The sequence below is a fragment of the Syngnathus typhle genome, linkage group LG7 (genome assembly GCF_033458585.1).
Source record: "Syngnathus typhle isolate RoL2023-S1 ecotype Sweden linkage group LG7, RoL_Styp_1.0, whole genome shotgun sequence".
NCBI classification, from domain to species: domain Eukaryota; kingdom Metazoa; phylum Chordata; class Actinopteri; order Syngnathiformes; family Syngnathidae; genus Syngnathus; species Syngnathus typhle.
This window is the reverse complement of record NC_083744.1, coordinates 12196257-12215558: the sequence shown is the minus strand read 5'-3', so window position 1 is coordinate 12215558 and position 19302 is coordinate 12196257. Positions and strand designations below refer to the sequence as shown.

The 19302-nt window shown below is 38.9% G+C and overlaps 1 protein-coding gene across 1 annotated transcript; it reads right to left on the bottom strand.

The window, feature by feature from the left end:
- Window positions 1-147: 147 nt before the first annotated feature.
- fa2h (fatty acid 2-hydroxylase) lies at window positions 148-18561 on the bottom strand. Its single transcript, XM_061284252.1, has 7 exons — window positions 18120-18561; window positions 5171-5290; window positions 3202-3344; window positions 2971-3071; window positions 2687-2859; window positions 2302-2554; window positions 148-1859 (listed from the first exon to the last, which is right to left on the bottom strand). Exons 1-7 carry the CDS (start codon window positions 18405-18407, stop codon window positions 1792-1794), a joined length of 1146 nt encoding a protein of 381 aa, XP_061140236.1. The 5' UTR covers window positions 18408-18561; the 3' UTR covers window positions 148-1791.
- Window positions 18562-19302: the final 741 nt, after the last annotated feature.

Genomic DNA, 19302 nt, shown 5'->3' with positions numbered 1-19302 from the left:
CTTTGGGTGCTTCAAAAGTGTCATTTTAAATTGTACTTTGCTTCTCCTTTTCGCACATACTATGCATCATTTTGTAAATATTTAGCACAATATCCAGTGCCTGAATCAAGCTGGCTAGTTGTTGTTTTCATCTTGATCAAATAAATGTAAAGATTTGTGTATACTTTATTCCAACAGACATGTGCACAACCTCCATTGGTACACTCATCATCATGACATTGTGTTTGAAATCCATAAAGGGTTTTGTCATGAACATTTTAAAATTGCTATTACAATACCAATACAAATGAAGAAAATATAATCAACTCTGTGAACACAGGTTGGATGAATTGTGTTTTAGCCACCTCATTTTCACAGATTTGATAGTTATTGCTGCACTGAATAGGTTTAGAGTGCAAAAGCTGTTATTCCACAAATATTTACATTTTTCATCCTTAAAATAGTAAAACTTGAAAAAAGCAGGAAGAAAATATGCATGTGATTTTCCATGTTATGCATCTATTCTGTAAAATGTGAGTCATTCTGCAAACTAGTGGATTTCCTTCCAGTGTATTTTCTCTGAATTTAAAATATATTATGCGTCAATGGTTTGTTCTGCATTGGTTATCAACAGTGCCCAGAGGGAACGCTTGAGGCTCCGCCAGCTATCAACACTTCCTGCTGCCCAGTCAGATGGTCGGTCCATCGCCATCCTCCTGGGAACTGTGGAGTCATTGCAAGCAGTCGCTCAATGCAGAGTTTGTTCTCAAATGACCAAATTCGACATGTAAAAAAAAAAAAGATGCAAAGAGACAGCTTTGACCCCAAAGTCCCGCACAGCTGGAAGACTGACAAGCTGACCTCATTCCCTCACGTCATTCTTGCTCGGGCACGTATATTGACATCATCCATTGTTTTCTAAATTTGTGGAAAAACCGCTGCTCTCAACAGGATGATGCGCAACTGGAACTATCTAAGAATCTGCTGGACAAAGCATCTTGCAAAACATATTTTTATATATTTTTTTACATTGTAGTAGCTTCATTATTAACAAAAGAAGAAAGAAAATGGAGGGGGGGGGTTAAGACTTAGAAAAATACAGTGCATATCCATTGAGGCCACACTATCAATAAGATTTTTACTCAAGAGAATCATTTTACTTGCATTTGATCCAAACTGATGGACAAATCTTCAACCATTGGGAGAACATCCCAGGTTACACATACTTTGTTTGCCTCCTGCCCTTCGCCACCACGTTCCATGTCCCACGTTCACGCACCGCCTTTCACTTCCTTACTCCCTTTGCTCACTCTGAAGGATGATTTTTGGGAACCGCGTGTATTGAGGATGAGAAGAAAATGAGAGCCTATGATTCTTTGTTGTTCTTATTGTAGTCCCGCTTGGTAATTTATGATTGGATGACGTCCGCAAGACTTGACGTGTCAGAGTAATGCGTTTCAATCAGCTCCCAGATACGTCTCATGGTGGTCTAACTCGCAAGTGATCTGACATGGGAAGGTCAGTGTGGTTAGAAGAGCAGCAATGGCATGTGACTTGGTTTGGGCAGTGATCCCTTGCGACAGTGAGGAAAAGCACACATCAACACTCACACACACACACATACACACATGAAATAGGAATGGGATGCTGACAGGATGTAAAGGCAAGATAAAATATTGAGAAGATGAATGGATGAGCTGCGTAAGCAAAGCCGTAGCCTCCATTTTGGCTGAACTGGGTGTCTGGTTTGTTTAAGACCTAATAGGAAGGTGCTTGATCAGTACTTTGGCCTTCTCAAGGAGACCTTCGAGATTAGAATTTCTCAGCAGGGATGACTGTGTTGAAGGGGTGGTCCCAGAATGCGGTGCTGATTCCAAAACCTGGAAAGATAAACATTTGGATTAAAACAGTTGTTCTAAAACTCTTTACACCAAGTATCACTTGAAAATCAAATTAACTCTTCAACTAAAGACCATCATCCACACATGAAAAATTCAGCAGAATTTTAAGGATGTGTTTTTAATATTGTAAATAAGCCACTGTCACATTATCAACTTCTTGAACCTTAAAACTGCATTTAAATAAATAATACCTACTTAATGATACATTAAAACGTGTTTAGCATAAACTGGTCATTAGAAAATGTACCTAAATAAATTTTCATGAATAAAAAGACTGAATGAAAATGTTACTTAAAAGCTAAACCGTAATTGGTCAGTGATTCTATTGGTTACCACTAGAGGGAGCCCGCATACCATACTTAGGGAACAAATCAAACTGAAAGCAGGCAAGTCCACTGAAGTCGGGTTGTGTGGCGCCTACCAGCTCTCTGGTGCTCAAAGTGGTGTTTGACGTGGTAGGCCTTCAAGCTGTACATGTACGAGCCTTTCTTGGGCGACCCATAGTGAAGGTAGTAGTGGATCATATCGTAGATGACGTAGCCACACAGTCCCCCAACAAACATGGACATGGCCACCATTTCTGGCAGCAGGTTATTGAGGATTGTGTAGAAAGTTACAACCACAAAGGAGGCCAACCCGGGTGGAAAGACCAGCCGAGAGCCGTCGAATGGAGACTGAAGAGATGGGTCATAAAAGATTAGGTGCTTGTTATTCATGGGTATTTACGGTACCTACATGTGATTAATACTACCGAAATATCATGCGAGATTCCCATTTTAACTTTTGATGCCGCAATTTGTTTGTACCTTGTGATGCTGTCCATGGAGGAGAAAGTGTAGCGTGATGAGGTAGTAGTTATGAGCTGGTGGTTTCATGTGAAAGACAAAGCGATGAATGCAGTACTCCATGAATGACCACAAGAACCAGCCCATCATGAAGAGCAGTGGGAAAGTGTACTTATGGAGCATGACAGAGAAGTCTGTGGACACAGGCACACAATATTAAAACGGAGGATGAACATGTACCTCAGGTCACATGTCAATGTTAGAGAATGAGTGGCATTTGTGAATTTTGAATAAACTTGTGTTACCTGAGGTGATAGGTATTTTGGTGGTACCCTTTGCCAGGTTGGTGTAACAGGACCAACTAAAATAAAATACAAGAGGAAGCCAAACCACGGGCACCCAGTACCTGTTATGACAGAGAAAGCGTGAATCAGAGTATTTATCATCTAAAATTGAAAAAAAAAAAAAAGAGAAAACTGAAGTCTTATTTATTAACATATCCTTAATTATTTGAAAGTAGGCGCGGCCTGTCTTACCAGGAAGTCTTGGTGCTGGCCTCAAGGAAAGAGTTTCCAAAGAGTCTGATGGGTCTGTCAACTGGTTGATGTACCCAGGCATCATATTTCTCTCCTAAGTGGCCTACCTGCCACGCCAAGGGCTTCCTCCAGTCCACCAAATCCTGACAAGAACAGACCATGACGAGAGGAAGTGATTTCACTAAATCGCCAACAGATGGCAACAAAACATTAGGAATTGTTTCAGGACCAACTCAACGACTTTGTGTGTGGAGTAAGAAGTGGGGTTGTCCAAACTCCATCCATCCATCCATCCATCCATCCATCCATCCATCCATCCATCCATCCATCCATCCATCCATCCATCCATCCATCCATCCATCCATCCAAGATGATTTGTCGTTCAAATGACACATAGGTCATTGAAAACATGATGTCCAGAAGAGGAGTGGCCTTTGGCAATAGCTTCTTGATTCAACTATCTTGTTTGAATAAAAGAAATATATAGAAAGATTAGACCCCTCTGTTGTGATAGCACAGCTTATTTGAAAAAAAGAGTGGACGAGCTAAAGCAAGTCTCATCCCTAATGACCTGACAAACCGGTTTTCTTTACGTCACACTGCATATGTGAGTGTTTTCATAAGTGAAACAGCTTCTTTTGTAAGATTAAAGGTCGAATGTTTGATTTGTATTTGACAAGGTTAGGCTTTCCAAGCTGTTACGTGACTTCATTTAGCTCACTGTCAAATGAGCCCGATTTTGATCTGTTGTACCTGTATATTCCACAAGGAAGAACATTTGGTCATCAAAGGCAAGAAATGATCTACTCTTACTGGATGCAGAAAATGTCACTGTTCCAGGAAAAAGAAAACTAGGGAGCGTTGCCTTCTCCCCTCCGGCACGAACGTTATTGTACTCCTGAGTATTTCAGTAACCACTGGTAAATAATTATGCTGAATGACAGAAATGCCAGCGTTGGTGCATAAGAACAATGATAACTATGCTGGGTTCCATGTCCAATATTGTATAAAACAGAAAGAAACCAGCAGGTTTGAAGACAAAAGCAACTTGAAGAGGTAACTGGGGGTGTTAATCGGAGAAATAATAACCAGATTTGCCGATTCCTAAAATCAATTAAAATTTTTGTAACATCCATCCACTTTCTGTACCGCTTGTCCCCACATGTCAGACAAAAATTAAAACCCGTAACCGTATAATTGACCATTACTTGATTTCAGTTATGCTATGTAAAGCATGAGAGGAGTATGCTGTATGGAATGCACTAAGATACTAAAGAATAAAATGGAAGATTTTTCAAATGCTCTACAAAGTTATTAAGTGGGATGATCTGAAGAAATCTGATTATTTGGGTTACACCAGTCAGTAAAAAGTATTTCACAGATAATTTATGAGACTTTACAAAAATGTCTTAAAACAGAAATAAGGCTATTGAATGAAACTATGTATTCTCTGAATGATTAAAGCTCGAAAATAGAATTTAAGTCTAAACTAACTGATAGGCACAAATTTACATCATTAAGAAATAAAGAAAATTACTTCTATGAAATTACAATGAATAAAGAAAAATTGAAAATGATATGGCAGAAAATTAGTAAGATAACTGGAGGAAGTAATTTGCGAGAACAGATTGAAGAGAGAGAGAGATTGAAGAGAGAGAGAGAGAGAGCCAAACACTCTAGAGATGACCAAAAAAAAAAAAAAAGGGGACAGTTATGGAGAAAGGCAAGGTAAATGACCTGATGAGCAGTTACCCTTTGTTCACTTAAATGCACTCTGTCACTGGCCCCTTTGTACAACTTCATGCAGGCTGGTGCTGTTATTTTAATGACGTCAGTTGGAAGGTGAAGTTTTGACACAGTATAATATTGTACTTTTTTTGTTCATTTTTATGTGAGCCATTGATCAGGACAAGAGTCATCTATTAACGGGACATAATGAAGGGTGAAAAAGAGAACGCAGCTTTCATACGTTTTCCAAGTCCACAGAGCTGCAGAGGTTGAGTGGATGATTCTGGCCGTCATCTTTCTCTGTTGCCACGGCATTTTTTTCTTCTGTCTGTTTACTGGAGTTCCTTCTCTCACGCAGATTCTAGAGAAAATAAAGAAAAAGGAAAAAAATTCTGCTCACATAAAAAGCCAACAGCTAATCATGCCCTGCAGGGAGAATGTAGTTTAGCCTAAGTTTCCATTGTCACTGTACCAAAACTCGTGGAGAGGTAACGATTCAAATGAAGAATTAAAGGTCGGACAGAGTTTAAAACTTTTGGTATTCTGACTTATCCACTGACTGACTTATCTTACTATGGAGTGGATGCACAAACCCTGATAAGACTGATTTGCTTACCATGAGTTTCTTCCGTTCGTGCATTTATATGGCATGATAAGCATGGCTTTCTGTGGTTTAACAAAAACAGTAGAATACATCTACAAACAACATTCTTCTTGCAAAAGTACATTCAGATTAGTTTTCCAGATAAAACACAAAGTTAACCTCAACTAAACATCACACCTTCGATGTTTGCCAATAATTTCACGCTGGCCAATAGTCTAAATAACAAAATTAGTAGCGTTGCTATGATCTGAAAACTTGTGATATACTTCCATGGCAAGGAAGTATTTCCTGTTTCCTCACCTCTGTCATCAGGTGTCATCAGGTGACTTAAAGATCTGCTCTGATTCTCAGATATCCATCGCTGTTTTGGTTTCTTTCTTACTTTATTTAGATGTATTCTCTCACTGATTCTTCAAGATGATGTATTTGGTCAGAATGTTTGCCGCTTATTGTGATTTTGCCTCATGAGACAAATATCTTTCATAAATCTGACCTGCAGGCACTGAAGTGATGGAAACTTTTATACATAAAAACAGTGTCGTATTGAATGAGAATTAGTGATGGTAGTTTTTTGGTGAAATATTTTTTTAAATGCTCTTAATAAATGCATTTGTTTTCAAAAAGCTTCTTTTGAATCTCCATGCTTTACTACCTACTAAAGGCCAAAACCCTTTATGCAATGACCTTTACATGTTTATATTACTTCACACAAACACTACATACTGGTTGGGCCCCCCCGGTCAAAATTTACAACCCAGTTCAGCCCACAAATCAAAAGGTTTGCCCACCCATGTCCTAGACAGTGTATCAAGTGTGTGTCGTTGGACAAAAAAGTGGATGCAGTTCAGTAACTAATTGTTGGTTGGCATCTAAAGAGTGCTTATGCACACTCTTGAGTTGTGAGGCAACAAGTGAAACCCCGCAAACGAGTGGGCCATTGTCACATTGGAAACGAGGGCAATCATTCTATTATGTTTCTTACTCTGTCCTTACCTATCAATTCTTTTTTTAACCTTGACTGCATTCCTCCGTGTGTGCGTGTGTGCGTGTGCGTACGTGTGCTTGTGTTTGGTTAATGTTTGGTTAATAAGTGACTAAGAAAAGTACACCGCATACCGGTTCACTCAACATCGTACAGTAGACTTATGTTTCAAACTTGAGGTGAAAAAATACAAAGGCTAATATTGGATGATAATGTTACTGGCAAGAAGAAGGTCAATGAGAAGGACTTATGGAGGGGGTGGAGGCAGCAACAACACTGGCTTTTTTGTGTCTGAGAAGTAGAAATCTAAAAGAAAACAAAGGAGCTAGTTACTGTAGAAGAGGGTAGTGATTATGAGGCCTCGTACCATCACAATGCTGACACTGCAGTGGGCCACCGAGGGCTTTGGAGCAGAGAATTCTGAGCAGTCCATTTTATCAAAAGGAAAATTAAACAGTATATCAAGTACGAATATTAACTGAACATCTGCACAACCAATTTTGCACTATCAACTTTTTTTTATCATCAATACCATATTTTTTATCTTCTTGTTATGCTTAATACAACATTATATCGGGGCTCTTATTATTTTCTTTTAAGCTATACAAGTGACAAATGACATGAGTTTTGCCATCAACACCATTGTGACAATTAGGGGTGCAGACAAAAATTGATTCTACAAAGAATCGCAATTCCTAATCGAAATTCCATCAAATCAATTCGAAAATGGTTATATTTACGCTCACTACTCGGCCACCATAGCGCACGGTTAGCTTGCTGTCTGAAAGAATACAGTATGCAAGCACGGAGCAAAAGGTTCTGCCATTTAAAAAATAAAACATAGCCACAAATGTTTCAGTAATTGAGCAGGATTCGTTACCTTTTCTTCTACCTCACATTGCCATCACAGTTGCACACCTTGAAGGTGCCTCATTAATAAATTACTTATTCGTGTGACTGCAATGGAAAAAATCATCCATCCATCCATTTTCTGAACCCTTATCCTCACAAAGGTCACGGGTTTGCCAGCCAATTGCGGGGCACACATAGACGAACAACCAGCCGCACTTACAATACCAACGACGGGCAATTTATAGTGCTCAATCAGCCGACCAGGACTATTCTAAAATCAAAACATGACCAATTGAAATTCTGTAGCAAGTTAAAACAAAACACTAGTATTGATATAAAACCTTAACTAGGCAGCGTCGTCCCCGAGCTTGTCTATGACAGGTTTTGTTCAAGGATGTCCGTCGTTGAGCAAGGAAAACAAAGATGTGGAGTAATAGTTGGTTCTTTATTTGCAAGATCTTGGGTTGTTTTATGGCAGTCAGTACATAATGCACTCCAGCAGATGAAACAACAAGGTTAGACTCCAGATCAGAAGGTTTTACACAAGCAGGAACACGGAAGGGAAGAAAAAGAAGGGGAAAAGAAAGAAAAACATTACCTCATCATGCAGACATTTGTTCTGTTATCACCTGAATGTCTTGTTATCTACTGAATGTTTTGTATCAATGTGTCATGACGTTAATGAGCTCTGCCTTATGTGTCATGGAAAAATTACCAAGCTGTGTGTGCCGTGTCTGTGCTCTGATGGAGCAACTATGTTTGTATAAATTAATACGAGTCTTTCGACATTGCTGTTGCTCCCTCTTCACAGGCCAACTCGTTTTCAACTACTTGTAGCTAGTTTTTTTTAATTAAGTGGTTTTTAATACGTGTTAAAACAAATATTGCTATTAACATGAACGCCATCTTGATAAATCATGTCATGTTGTTTACATTGATCTAGCCTACGTCTGTGAAACCGCTGTTCTGATTAATGTGGCTAACCCTCACCCATGTAAACAGCAAAGTGGAAAAGGTCATGTCATAGTGGATTCAATTTGAATGACATTAAAAAAAAAAGTCTAAAATTCCAATTTATAATTCAGAATAATTATTTTGTTTGTTCCTGATACACATTACCACACCTCATGAAAATGGGTGAGGAAATCTCATTGGTAAGATTTTGATTATGTTTGGAAACGATCACATTTCAAGCAATTCTTTTAAAATGATCCCTTCCTCACACTGAGTTGTATAAACACCTTAAGATACACCGTGCCCGTACTTCATGCAAAAACTGCTTATCCTCACTCTTTTCCGAGGATGTATTTTAAATGTGACGTATGCTAGTTTTGAGCATTGTGAGAACAATGTCTTCTCTGCCGATTACTACACACAACCATAGGACTGTTCCCTCATTCATGAATGAATGTGACTCACTTGCACGTCGTTGTTTTTAGAAACGTTGCAGATTTCAGAGTTAAGACAGGAATGAAACGGGATTGAGAGAACGTCAGATTTGTCTGAATACTGCTCACTCAATAATTACAAGAGGATTTTGCGTCAAGGTATACATGAATAACGCCATCATTGTTTATGGTTTACAGATATCAAATAATTACATCAATGTTTTGTATTCCATTGGTCTTTACAATGTTTATCACGCAAATTTATATTTATCTATTTCAATTCAAACTAATACGTATGTAGCCTTTCAAAACATATCGTATATATATAAATATATATAAAATCTGTCAGTATTAGAACAAGATGCTTGAGTGCTAGTATGCAAGCAAGCATGTGGCGATTGCTTTGTGTCACTATTAGTAATATTAGTAATCAATTGCCATTGCTGAAGGCATTTAATTGAAGCCAGCTAACATTACTTCATCACCTCAAAGTTCCTCTATTAGCCAAATGTTACAACCTGCTTTGCACTTTTCCACTTTACAAAAGCCTGCATTGTCTGTGGCTTTTGACCTGCTGACCTATTGCTTTATTTAATCTTCTGACTGAACGGATCTCACACATTAATCCGAACACATGAAATTTAAAGCATATTTCGATGGAATAAAACATCAAAGAGGCGGTCATAGACTAAATGTTATTTTCAAATATCACCAGCCATCCCTGATTATTTTTCAACACCAAGCGCACACGTTTGCTTGCTTTATTTAATCCTCTGACTGAACATATACAGTGGGGACAGTAAACAATGATAGCATGACAATTCTTTTTTCTTTACATTGTTATTTTTTATGATCTGATGTCCTTTTGGTCATCTGACCTGTGTAACAATTACCCAAACGTGGGCAGTCAAAAAAACATGTGATTTGGTGTGCACGTGAGTGAAAGATAATAAAAGTGCTTATGTCACATACCTGAAAGAACCAATCTGACCTGAATGACCGGTATTCCAGATTCACAGCCTGCCTGCGTGTGTTTGCATGTGTACACACACACAAGAATCAGAGGCTGTCTGTAGCTAGCCAATTTCAGCAAGCAGTGTCAAATTACCAGAGCCGTTACCATCAAGCCTCTCATTTTAGATCGTCATTTCAACCAATTCCATTACATCAAATAAAGTTGCTCATCTCCAGGATTTAAGAAAGAAAATTGAACAGGACTATAAAAGTTAAAGGAAAAGAAAATTGTTCAAATTGTAAAACCATGGACTTATTTGTGTTATCCAGTCTGTACAATGTCGGAAAAAGGATTGGATCGTGAAGCCAATACTCACAGGAATTACACATTTCAAATAAATAAAAATCCTAAATCTCCTAGTCTCTCTCTCGAGCTTGATCAGGTGTTAACTGTGGCGAGAAGTAAAGCCATCTGAGGCCTTCACCGGAGAGCTAAGTGTCATGTCGGCAGTCTCTATGGTACCAAAGGAAAACAATACCTTGGGTAATGTATCACCATGGAGCAAACTCAGAGCTGCTCTTCAAAATTGCAAGAGACAATTCATACTGTTGGGAATAATATGAATGTTGAAGACGTGATCTAATCTGCAAGCTTCTTCCCCTTCACAGGGGTTGCGACAACCAATCATCTTCCATTTTTGCCCTCCCTGCTCTACCTATATGTGCAGTGATTATGGTTAAAATCTAATCTACAATTCCAGTGGCAACTAATGCTACCAATAAATGTTTGGCTGTTGATTGATGAAAATCACTAAATTCTTTCAGATATCACCAGACCCGGCAGTTTCTCTTGTCATTGTATTATGGCAGAGGACAATTGCATCATTGACAAGAAGTCTACGCAGATGGGAGTCTGCATTCCACTCAATGACTTGCTCGCCTGCCAACATTCCATACACATAATATATTAACACCCACCATGATCACCTCAATGCTCGGCCCCATGCTCCTACGTTGCAAATTTATTATACTGTTTCATCTGTTGATGATCTCGTTTTTGTGATGAATACATTTGTATAAAAAATAAATCTCTTTTGTGATTTACTGGAATTGGTCTGATAACGTGCTCGCAGGGCTTTTCCATACGATGTCATTTGTTCAGGCATCCACAGTCACCCATTTGTAATTCTGGTTGCTTCACAAGGTCTGTATTGTCTTACTGCAGTGACTGCAGAAATGTTCTGAATGTCAAGGGGTGAGTAGTAATTACAGGTAGAATTGCAGTGAGTGGTTTACGTCCACTCGTGCTCTGCGTTTGCAACTTTTATAACACGCAATGTGTTGAAAGTTTTTTTTCAAACTTAGAAAATAAACTTTGTTTAAACATTTTAAAAGTGCAGGGACGTTAACTGAAAATGTCAAAAGATTAAGAGTTCCCGCTTTCTGTAGCAAATGAAGGTTTTACAAAGAAAATTTCTTTAGAAAATAAATTTTGGTCTTTCGCTTATCCATCATCCACTCATCAGTTTTCTGAACGCTCAAGAATGGGGCAGTCACGCAAGCTCCACATAAGCTGGAACCAGGATTTGAACACGACTTCAAAACTGCGAGGCAGATGTCTGAACCAGTCACCACGAGTTGCACACTTATCACTTATTTAGGGGTACTAAATTCTTTCATTCACACTTAACCCAGTTCCTTAGGCATCTATGTTATGCACTTTATAGGCATGCTTAAGTCTCTCGTCTTTGCTTCCGACACATCCACCTGCGTCACCGTGTGAATAACCACGCCGCCGCAAAAGAGGTGTGACCCATTGAAATCTGAGGATGCCTGCAAGTCTAGGATTGTGGTGTTTTCCTGAGACGAGACTCATGCCAAACTTTAAATGTGAAATTGGTTTGCGTATGGAGCCAGAAGTTACCGATCATTCTTTTTTACCCGCTTAGCTATCTCATGGGCTACTCTGAAGAAGCATACGTAGGCTATTTGCATTCTGCGTTGAATAAAAATAATGAAAGTAATTCAATCTATGGACTGTGCTCATGACTGAATGTATATTTGGAGCTGTTCCATTGTTGAAAAGCAAGTGAGCTTGGGTTGTCGTTTAAGCATTGCTTAGCAACGCTTTGTGCCGCACATGAGCACTTCACAACCGGCGTATGTCCAAGTAAAACAAATTATTCAAAATCCAACTCTGCCGTGCCAAATGAGACAGTCCTACTTGTTGCACTTTTTTTTTTTTTGCCTTTAAGATGATGGCCAAAACGGTTAAACAGACCATCCAGACTGCCAGAAAATACAAAGAAGAGTAGAAGAGTATTCAAACTAGCTGTTAAATTGTCTGGTGAACAGATTATGATTCAAAAACCTTCTCCTTGACATTTTTTCTGTGGTGAATAACATGGAAAACACGCTATGCAAATCCTCATCACAACCAGGTGCTCCTTTATTTGTGTCTGACAACAGCGTGAGTTTCAGGTCACGTCCTAATCGGCTATTGTTCCTTTTTGCGTGACAATCATGGCTCGCCTAAACTCAGCGCAGAGTGCACACACATAAGATTTTTTTATTGTAAATATTGAACCTGTTTAACATTTGCCAACCCCAACTGTTTTCCGAGCAGTTCGGGAAGGGGGTGGGGGGGGGTGTAAAAAACAAAAATCGCTCCTAACACACCCCACACACAGGATAATAAGTAAGAATTAACGGGCCTGTTGACTTTGATTAGAATAGGTGGGGGGTATTTCAAAATGTTTTGCTTTAGCTACGGATATAACAGTCACATTCAGAAGTGACATTGACTGTGTTTCTATGGATAAATTTTTTCTCAATACGATAATTTGGATTAGTTATGATCAGATGCACTAATAATATTGGTTTGATTATGACTTGTGTGTTCATGCGTCGCACTTTTGGCCGGAACAAATCGGTCTGACAGGCGCAGATTGACAAAATATACCGGAAATAGCAAGAAAAAGCCGTAGCGACTTCTGTGTCAACAAAAAAATCACTCCGTCCATTCCTACTTTAAATATTAACGTAATTTTGCGTATGTTTCCAGTTTGAGCTGTCATGCTCATGTTAACACCTATTAATGGAACGGCAAGATATCCTTGAGGCATCCACATATCCTCTAATAAAGACAGAGTAACAAAAGAGGAATTTACATTAAAAGATGAACACCAAATGTTTACACTTTTCCAATCTAGTTTTATTTTCATTACAAACAAAGTCTTTCTGGTTCTGAATGTAAACAATCATTGTTTATTATAAATGTCATGTTGTTGGCAGTGTAAACAGCACCCCTTTTTTTATTGTAAACCTGCCCTCGGGTACTTGCATACAAAAACACATTGTGGGAGGCCCAATGTGGGGAAACAAACAATATTGAACCATTTCTCCAGAAATAACTATGTAATGAGTGTGCTGAGATTCTGTTTAGATAATGATCACCGTCATGGAGACCAATGTCAAACTCTTTACTTAAAAAATACGGGGTGCAAAGTACAAATTGCATGTGCATCCTCTCTTTAAATTTAAACTCCACCCAGGTTAACCACAGACTATTTTCCCGACTGACTTCTGTCAGGAGGTTCCGCAGTATCAACAGCAAAGGTGTGCAGGTTTAGGGTCAGTTTCTCCCCCCTGGCCATACAACTGTTGAACCCATACATCAAATAATCCCTCCTCTAACAGCCACAAACCACAATCCCCTACTCTCCCATGAGATTGGACTAAAGATTTATCATTAATGCTACAATGCTGCTAAAACTATGCTGACAGTGGAATATAATCACTTTATTGTTGTATTCATGGTCAACTATTTTCTATGCACCTATTCAGTTTATTTCATTCATTTGATACTGTGAGCTTTTGTCACATTTTGTTGAATATAACATGCAGTGATTATATGTTCTTTGAGTGACAATAAAGGCAGTCTATCCTGTTTCATATGATCCTCCTTGAGATGGTTCTGTTGCAGAAAGGCAGAAGGGATCATTTACAGAAAACATTTTAAATAGGGAGGGGGAAAACATTCTTGGTTGTGGTATAATATAAAATAAAAAAAAGCCTCAAAATTGCCACCAAATTGCCTTCATCCCGGACCGAAAAAATATCAATATCTGTCATTCAGATGAGCACTGAAAGTCAATTTGTTCAGTTTTGCAGGTTCAATTATCAACTCAATCTAGAGACTTGTTCAACACCCCTGACACATTTTTTTTTTTCCAGTGAGTAGAGACCATGCCAAGTGACCTTGCTTATTTTTCTGTACAAAGCAGGAGAAGGAGATTTACCATAATTAAGATTTGGGAGTCCTGAGAAGGAACAGCTTTAATGCTTTCTAAATAATTGAATGGAAATGCCATTAATCAATTCCAGCCTCCCATAAAAAAAAAGATTTTAAAATAAATATCACTCTGTAAAATTGTACTAAATAATAATACAAAAAAAAAAAAAAAGTTAGGTGCACCCAACTCTTTGACTGCTTACTAACATCTTTTTAGGCATCCAATATTTTCCATATTTTTTTGAAAATATGGGAAACAGTTTGGAAAACGAAAAAAGTCAATGATGGTTGCACGCAAACTGTGTTATGTGATATACTGAATTTGTAAGATTTCCTCTTTTGTGTTTATTGCAACACTTAGTCAAATGTGGCTATATTCACATACACATGTAATATTCCATCGAGTGTTGACATCATCCACCAGAACTATAACATTTGATGGTTTCAACTTACATGTCAATTAGGTCACAGTTAACTCATGAAAGTATCTGTTAAAATAAATTGACTCTTGAATAAGAAAAAAAGAAACATTCACACAAACAGTTCGATAAAGTGTGCCAAAGAAATGTGAAATAATAAAGTGCTTTGCCAATTGTAGAGCGACTCAATTACGTTTATCCAATATTGGAATGTTTCAGTGACTCACTGTCATGAGCAACATTGTACCATCAGCTATGCATCAGCTCATCACTGCGGAGGTTCTCATTCTCAATGTGTCTTTGTCATCCTTAAATCAAAATTGTGAAAGCAATCTATTTCCTCAGCCACATTATGGGGTACTCAGCAAAAAAGGTGAACTGCTTGGGCTAGACATTCTTCATTCCACAGCTGACACAACCATGAAATGCTGCTGTGATGAACACAAAAACTGTCATTTTGAATCGAGACAATATATTGTGTAGACTTTAAAAATCAAAACTCTGGCTGGAGGGGTCTGTTTGCTCCACACGTATGGAAGTCTGTTGACATTTTTTAAAAAGAGAAGCAATACGCAGATGACAGGCGGATTGAGTACGTCATTTTGATGCTATGTGAATTGGATGGAAGAGAGAATAAAGCAGCCACTTATTCTATTACTGTGTCTGGCCACGCTCTTTGATTAAAAGAAAATAAAACAGCCACTTATTCAACTACTGTGTCTGGCCACGCTCTTTGATTTGTGAGTGACTGTGGATGAGGTGCTTCCGCAAACTTCTCCCTTTCCGAATGAAAAATGATCCTTGCTATCCGTAATACTGTAATAAAGCAGTGAAAGTGATTGGTTAATTCTGAACACAGCCAAATAAGAGGATGTGCACATATCTCAGTAGTTTAATTTGACCTCTCTGCCACAGTGTGTATTATTGTTTTCCAATAGAGTTGCACAGGTCACAGGTCAGGGAAATAGTTGGTTGGTTACAAATCACTGCCCCTTGAACAGTCACGTAGACTGTGTCTACTGATTGCTACTTGTTTAAAACTTAACACTTAATGACTAATGACTACTGTACAGTATTTTGTCCTACTTCAAAAGTCCAACCGTTATTGACATGACATGACATGACTTGCAGTGACAGAGGCAGTGTGCTCCATAGACACCAAAAGCCGAAGCTAAAAGCTTGCAGCTGCAATTATATGAAACGGGTGGGAAATCCACAAAAAGAAAAGTCGGCATGTAAATGCAAGTGCAACATTAGACTAGACCTACTTCAAATCTTTTTCATTAAATTTGTCACAAAATGGGAAAATGAATGGAAATACTAACTTCTAGTCAAGTCATCGGGAATATATTAAATAAGAAATAAAACAATGAGAAAATAAGAAATATGACGCGATGAGAAGGAATGCCTGGTAATGTTTAAAACATTTTTTAAATTGTCATCAGCGATAACAATCGCCTAGTCACTCGGCACCCACCCTCTATATGCAAATTGCCTGGTATTGTTTCTGAAACACAACCAAAGAAACAATCAGTATACTATTAAGGCCACACTGAGCAGCACACTATGGGTTTCTATTTTTTTGTCCTCCTCTCACTGGGACAAGACAAACCAGTTTTTTTTCTCTACTTTGTTCTTTATCTCTTTCCCACTGACACCCACCGCTGAATCATTGACACCGCTGCCTCCCCCCCTCCTTCCCACACACACAACCATCCCCCACCCGACAGGTTTACCCGATCACCTATGCACTCCTCCCATCTTCTCATTGTCGTTACGCGTGTTTTATACCAGATCCCTCCTTGTGCTTCTCCATTAACAAACATCTCATCCCTCCCCTACAATCAATAAAAGGAGGAGAGTAGGTACACAATGCCTGATGCCCCACAGAAATGTGCACTAAAGTCATTTGTCTAAAGTCAATGTCATTTTAAAAAAACATACAAGGATCATAAGGCAGGGTTGTTTAAGGAGGCATTTGGCTAATCTGTAACAACTTTTATCAAGCTTTTCGGGTCTTATTGCATCCTGTTATCCTGCTTGCCCTATTTTACTTTTACTAGCTTGTTGACCGCGAATATTCCTGGAATGCATTTGTGACTATTGCCCATAAAAAGCAAAATTGCTCAAAACTGAGTGGAAAAAAAAAACCTGAGGAACGTGTATTTACTATCTTATTGTTAATTTAAACCCACTAAATCCACTGTGCAGCTATTTCAATTAGAACGTAAGACCATGAATTTGAATACTACTTGTTTTTTCCCCACAGAAACTTAATATTCAGAGTGGATGAATTCACATTACCGCTTTTACTCTAATATCCAGCTGTTTCTGAACCTAACACTTTATTCATGAATATTACTAAATACAGTATATCACCATGTTACATTTTATACTATTAATAAAACCCATGCAGGCACGGGAAAACATGCAAACTCCACGCAGCAAGGCTAGAGCTGCAATCGAACCCCACACCTCTGCACTGAGGTGATGTGCTAACCAGTGCGCCACCTATAATTAATATTTGTTTTTTATTTTGTTATTTTATTTATTTTTATTTTATTTTTAAAGTGAACCCCTGTCACGAAGAAGAGAAATAAAATTTGCAGTTTGCATTATTTTATTGCAATGTTTTTCCTTATTCAGATTTGTTTCAAGACTACAGTTACAGTTAGACTTCACTTTGATGGTTAATGCAGTTATTGCAATTTTGTTGTTTTATCACAGTAGATTGGTTTATTTACATTTCGAAAACTAGAAGTGATTGCACTTTAGTTTACATATTTAAATGTTCAGATATCAAGATGTGATAGACAGTGTTTGCATGATTTGAATGAGCAAAATCACATGCTTTCTCTCTCGAATATATTGTTATAATTACCGTTTTTTCCGTGTATAGTGCGCAAAATTTAACGAATTTATTGTCCTAAAATCTGGGGTGCGCATTATACATGGGTACAAAATTTTTTTAATTAATCAGCATGCCATTTTTAGGGTGCGGATTATACATGGGGGCGCACTATACACGGAAAAAAACGGTATTTGTTTCACATGTACTGTAATTATTTTCTGTATAAAAATTAAATGTGGTGTTAAAAAAGTATTTTTTCAAACTTGAGTCTTGGAAAAGAGGGAGTCGTCTTATAATCAGGGTTGTCTTATATTCGAGCCAATACGGTATTTCTGTTTGGGTAAATGCAGTCCATCTTGTTTATGGCTGGACCAATTGGTATAAGGCAGTGATGACATGAGATGGAAGATCATCAGGTGTGCCGCTGTAAATTGTTCAATTTCACTTACTTGATCTGAAAATTTACTTGGTGAATGTATCCACTACTCATGCTGCGACATATTGGTAGTGTGCAAAATATTAAAATGCTCTTTCCCTTGAGGTCAATTAAAATGCATTGCATATTCACGTCTCACCGCGAGTTCTTCTTTCAACTAACGCAAAATATGCGCCTTGGGTCAATAAGGGTTGGGAAATACTGGTTTCGATAGTCATCAAAACCTGTATGTCCGTATGGCACTTTAAGGACGCAGGGAAAAAGTTGGTCAATTGCGTTGCTTAATTGTGAGCTACTCGGGGGAGCATGGCTGAGAAGGTACCATGCACCTGTCAGGCTTATACTGCGATTTTTTTTTTCCTGAGGCCACCCATGTCAGCCAAACTCGCTCTGAGACAGCTGCTGCTTACCTGAAGCTCGTCTGCGTCTTTGCCGCTGTGTCGGTCCAACTCTCCAATGTAGTATTGCTCCATCCACCGTCGGGCATTCTCCGAGTGTCGATGCGGGGGTCCCTCCAACTCCCGGCTCACGTCTTTTCCCGATCTGCTAAGGATCAGCGCTTCCCCTCCTGGGTGCATCCGCAAGAAGGCGGTCACGTCGTACACCCGGGACCCGAGCAGCACCCAACACGAGTCCTTATTACAGTGTCGGGTCACCTCCCTCTCCGTAAAGAACCTGGGGGATGTGGAAGGAGACATCTTCCAGTGCAGATGCAGAATCCACCTGTACCGGGGGGAGGGGGGTAAAATCTCAGGGAGTATTTAGAGGAAAAAAATAACTCCGAGGGCCTGTTGTTTAGTGAGTCCAACTTGGCAGTTGACACCCAGACGCTGGAAGACAAACGTACGGAGGGAGGACAAAGTTGAGGGGCGGGGTCAGGGAGAGGTTCGCCGGCTCAGAAAAACGTAAAATCTGTCCGCAGTACATCGATAAATGCGCCACTCGTCAACTTACATCAAAATAATTATTGCATGTCCTCTATTGAAAAATATGTTGATTTTAAATGCAAAAAAACAAACATATATTACAAGTTCTGTTAGCAGCAAAGCAAATAAATGCGTCTTTTTGTGATCCTAGTTTTCCCAACTGTCCATGAATGCACCGTGACGCCGAACCACACCTGTCGCACAGGCGAGCGCAGCCAGTATCACTCATACACTCCACAACAGCTCGTCGGGTTTGACAGGAAGCTCCGACTCAGTTTTTATGGCATCAGCCATTGAACGACGAAACTTAAGGAAAATGCGGTCAGATGTTCAACATACACTACCAACACAAAATTGACCTTTCCCCCAATATCACCCTCCAGGCATTACCTATAGATGCAAATGAAAAAACAACAACGTGTGAATCGGAATCCTGAAGGTGGCACAGGAAGAAGAAAAAAACTTCTTTCGCAATGTCGCTCTGTAGACTTTATTGTTTACGCATTTGTCCCCTTTATTTTCACCCTAGAAGTGTAGAAAGTAGTTTCCACGAGTCCCCTATAGAAAAAGAAAGGAGATTAAAATGCATGGCTGGTTCCTGCAAGCGTATAAGAATGAATATACTGTATGCTTTTGTTTATGGTTATTTACTTCAGCGCACATCTTA